This window comes from Gavialis gangeticus, unplaced genomic scaffold (genome assembly GCF_001723915.1).
Source record: "Gavialis gangeticus isolate Ggan-Ray unplaced genomic scaffold, GavGan_comp1, whole genome shotgun sequence".
NCBI lineage: Eukaryota > Metazoa > Chordata > Crocodylia > Gavialidae > Gavialis > Gavialis gangeticus.
This window is the reverse complement of record NW_017729030.1, coordinates 9,862,699-9,867,055: the sequence shown is the minus strand read 5'-3', so window position 1 is coordinate 9,867,055 and position 4,357 is coordinate 9,862,699. Positions and strand designations below refer to the sequence as shown.

General features: G+C 46.4%; 1 protein-coding gene across 4 annotated transcripts in view; it reads left to right on the top strand.

The window, feature by feature from the left end:
• TBCK (TBC1 domain containing kinase) overlaps window positions 1-3,784 on the top strand; it is a 274,925-nt gene extending 271,141 nt beyond the window's left edge. For all 4 annotated transcript variants that reach the window (XM_019521937.1, XM_019521932.1, XM_019521933.1 and 1 more), the window contains one exon: window positions 3,589-3,784. In XM_019521937.1, coding sequence (XP_019377482.1) covers window positions 3,589-3,699 — 111 coding nt within the window. In that variant the 3' untranslated portion in view covers window positions 3,700-3,784. The remainder of the gene's footprint in view (window positions 1-3,588) is intronic.
• Window positions 3,785-4,357: the final 573 nt, after the last annotated feature.

Here is a 4,357-nt window from a genome sequence, read left to right as displayed (position 1 = left end):
ACAAGCACCAGCAGAACTTGCCTTTGGCCTTCCCTAGGGCCATACCTCCAACAGACATGACACTGGAAATTTCCTGACTGTGATCAGCTGTGACCCCTTACTCTGTTTGAGCAAGTATTCTTGGTCACAGGATCACATGCTGAATCCTCATTCTGTATTGAAGTTTACCCTGAAATACTTGGAAAGGAATTCAGTAGCTTTGTTTGACATACAGATGTGCAGAAATGAGTTATGCACATACAAAATGCCCTGAGCAAGAGTAGCTTGAAACATATTTATTGCAAGGAAATGATTCCAGCTAGGGAAGTAGATTAATGCTTTGCTCCTATGAAGGTTGTCTATCTCCATTAAACAAAATGTCCTTCCTTTCATTCTTAAGGTAGATTTAGGTAACACTAACACATCTTTTAAAGCCTTAGTTGTTATTATATTGTCACAGTCCTTTACCGTAGACCAGAAAGAGCATCTTTCAAACTACTGTTTAAAGTACTGAATTCAGTTCACAGTGTGGTACTTGGACTGGAAACTTATCTGTTCTGCTAGCATTGGTAATTTAGTTGTCTGCGCAAAAGTAGTTCTTGGTACTTTATACCTCCTGTGGGCTGTGGAAGAGAAGTACAGATAATTTAAAAAAGAATGAAAGAAGGAAGCTTAAATATTGTACAGTCTTTAAATTTAAAGGGTGGGAGGCTGCTGTCTGTCTTCCAGATGACATTCAATTTCTCAGCCAGATGTTAGGATAAAACACTGCTCTTCATGACAGGGATTGCACAGGCAGTGAGTGGGCAGAGAAGAGTTGAAGGCTGCAAATTGTCTTCCTGATTGAGCAGACTCCAACTGTTGAACAAACTGAAGATCACCTATATGGAAGGATACATCTGCAAGATGGAAATATCTGAAAGAAGCTGGAGAGCAGCTTTGCAAAGTTAACAAACATTTCTCTCTAGTACTTCCACTTGATAATGAGCAATCAGTGTCTGTAATGTATAAAAAGGTTGCTGCTATTTTGTGGGCCTGTTACATGCTGGACATGATAGATCTACACAGGGACATTGCCTTTTTACCATATTGTATTGTTGGCACTTGGTTGCAATGATAAAATTGATAATCTTGTGTTTAGCTTACATATTTAAATATGGTCAGGGAGGCAGGGAGTTTCGAAGGGGTGAGTTTATTTTGAAAATAGTTTAGTCTGCCCATGAGAAGATTTTTTTAAATTTTGATTTGACAAAGCTGAGTAGTACAGCTGTGTGAAACAGCTAAGTCTCGTTTTGATGTTGGATTCGGCCATTTCAGAAGACAGTGATTCATTTCAGTGTTTCAGATCACTGCTCCGTTTCGATTTGGCAAAATCTGTTGCGGAGTTTCAGCGCTGTTTTGGCACTGATTCAGATCGGCTGGGGACAGGCAGTCACAGCCAGATAGCTGCAGGTTCTCCCGCAGCTCCTCTGGCTGTGCCTCTCTCTCCCCAGGTGGGAAGAGCCACAGGAAAGGCCCCCATGGCTGCCCTGCCTGGCCCCAGCCCCAGCCTCCCAGCACTTTTTTTTTAAAAGGCCTGCACTCACTGGCTGTAGTAGTGGCAATCAGGGCCTCTGAGGGCTGGTGGCAGAGCCCTCCCCCCATGCAGCATGGGGCAGTGGCGGGGGGGGCAGTGCAGATTGGTCCCCCTGCTTGGCACCCACATGGTAGCTGCCCCATGGCATGCGTGCAGTGTGGCTCGGCAGGGCACCGCGCACTGTCTAGGAGCTGGGGCTACTGGGGCTGAGCGGTGCCAGGCTCCGGCTGACTCCTGAAGCTGCCCCAGCTCCCAGACAGTGCTGCACCCACGCCATGGGGCATCTGCCGCATGGGTACCCTGTGCTGCACAGGGAAGCTCTGCCATGAGCACCCAGAGGTCCCAATCCCTGCTCCTGCAGCCAGTGAGTGTGGGGCTTTTTTAAGTGCTGGGATGCTGAAGCCAAGTGGGGAGGGGGAGCATCAGAGGTGGGGCTGGGTGGGGGTGGAGATCGGGGAGTGGGAGCCAGTGGCGATGCATAGAGGGTGCACATGCACCCCCTGAGTGCCGGTGCACCCCCTGACAGGCCATGCTCCCTACTCAGGTGATGGATGTGGGGGGGCAGGCAGGAACACCGATGCCCCCCCGTCAGTGCCGGCTGGGAAGTGGGAGGGTCCGTTGGCCGCAGGTGGACACCCCCCCTCCTCCTCCCATTGCTGACTGGTCACTGGGGGGCATGTGCCCCTCCTGACTAAGGCGGCACCAGTTGTCCATGGCGGGGGCTGTATGAGGGGGCTCTGCCATGTGGCCCCAGAGCCCTTGCTACAGCCGGTGAGTGCGGGGTGTTTTGTTTTGTGTTGTGTTGTTTTGTTTTGTTTTGTTTTTGAGTGCTGGGAGGCTGGGCTGGGAAGCCATGGGGGCTTCGCCTGCACTTCCCCCGGCTGTGATCGGTACGGGGTGTGCCGAGCACACTTGGGTGCTGGTGCTGGTGCTGGCCCCAGCCAACAGCGGCAGCATGCTGTCATCCCACACACAGATCCGTGCCCCCCAAGAGGGCTGCAGGGCTGTGCCAAACTTCTCCCAGAGGGCGTGGGAGCCCCAGATCTGTGCGCAGGCTGCCATTACTCCCCCAGAGCACTGCGATTGGAAGGGACCTCAGGGACAGCTCACAGAGACTGGCCAACTACAGATGTCAATATCAGAGCAGTCCTTCCACCCCTCTTCCCCCTTCCTCTTCTTAGTTTCTGTTTTCCTGCAAGCCTGGCTCCGAAACATCCAAAAAGTTTCGGATGGTTTTGTTTTGTTTCAGCGATGTTTCGGAGTCTTCTGTTTCATTTCGGATTTGGTGTTTCGGGCACTGAAACAGGCCCGAACGAAATGGCTGCCGAAATTTCCCACAGCCCTACTGAGTAGGTTGTGCTTCTGTCAGCCTGCTTTTTAGGAGTCTCCATATAGTAAGTCTGAACTTCTGATTTTGCTGGCAGGGGAGTACTAGACAGAACAGTGTTTGGAAGTGAAAGCACAGTGTGGCTGAAGACCAGTCCTGTTCTTGGCCTAATGGGGAGGTGGTTCCCTCCAATTCTGTATGTAGATTTTATATTTATTTTCAAAATATAGCCTCCTAGAGGAATCAAAGATTTAGAAAATTACTGAAAAGAATATAGACCCTTTCACCTGTAAACTCCAGAACCACACATATGTCTTCTCTGGCACTAGTTCTTGGTGTCAAACTCCTATAGACATGCAAGTGTTTATATTGCCACGCTACCACGTTTGCTTCCTTGCCTGTTATATTTGGGAGCCTCAGCAAAAAAGTGCAGAACTGCATTTGGAGAATGTTATTTATCCCTTCTCAGTACTGCAGGGTGCTTCCTTTCTGCTGGATGTTAAGAAATATTGGTAGTGTTAGAAGAGGAAGATGTCCCTGTTAATGCCTGTGTGTTGCATGTCCTGTAGATGAAGAGAATTTTGATCTACCAGTTTGACACTTCTGCTTTTACAACCCCTTGATCTCTACTTTTGTGTCTCAGGGGAAAATAGTATTTTAAGGAATATAATAGTGTCATACTAATAACATGCCTTTCTTTTTTCAGTTTGCAGCTCATCTAGTGAAAAACAAGTATCCACGGGTCTGCATTCTGGATGGAGGCATAAACAAGATAAAGCCCACTGGTTTACTGACAGTTCCTTCCCCACAAATATGAGCAACTACAGATGTTGTGAAAATCAATTTAAAGATTGCTGTTTCTATACACAGCATATGAACATTGTCAACCATAAGGGCATTATGCCATCCAGAAGACAAGCAATCTGGATGATCAGTGTCTTTCTGTATGGATCTGATTTAAAGGAGCTTTGTTTTTGTCATTTGACATTGATCTTCAGTTTGACTGGATGAAAAATGTGAAGCTTTAAATCTTGGAAGGGATTTGAACTATCGGCAGCAATGAAGTCTGTGTCCAGTCAAGCGTTGTCAAGTTGCAACGCAAAAGTTGAATTGGCTCAATTGATATTTAATGTCTGTAAATATTTCAGCAAAGCAGGAGAAAACAATGCTTGACAGGTCTGAGTTGCACTAAACAGATTATTTTTCAGCAATATTTTACAGTAAAAATTGAAACCAGCAGGTTGAAATCATATCACATGCATCTTATTCAGGAAAATTGCATTTTTCTGACTTAAACTTTTAAAGATTAATTGTTGTATTTAGTGTTCCACTTTTCCAAAAAAAATGTTTTCTGATATGAATGGGAAATAAAAATAAATTCCAAATTGGAAAAGAGCCTTGGAGATAATGTTCAGTTTATTTTAAAACATACCCTCTCCTAGAAAGCTAGAAGAGGCCTAATCCTATTCAAACAA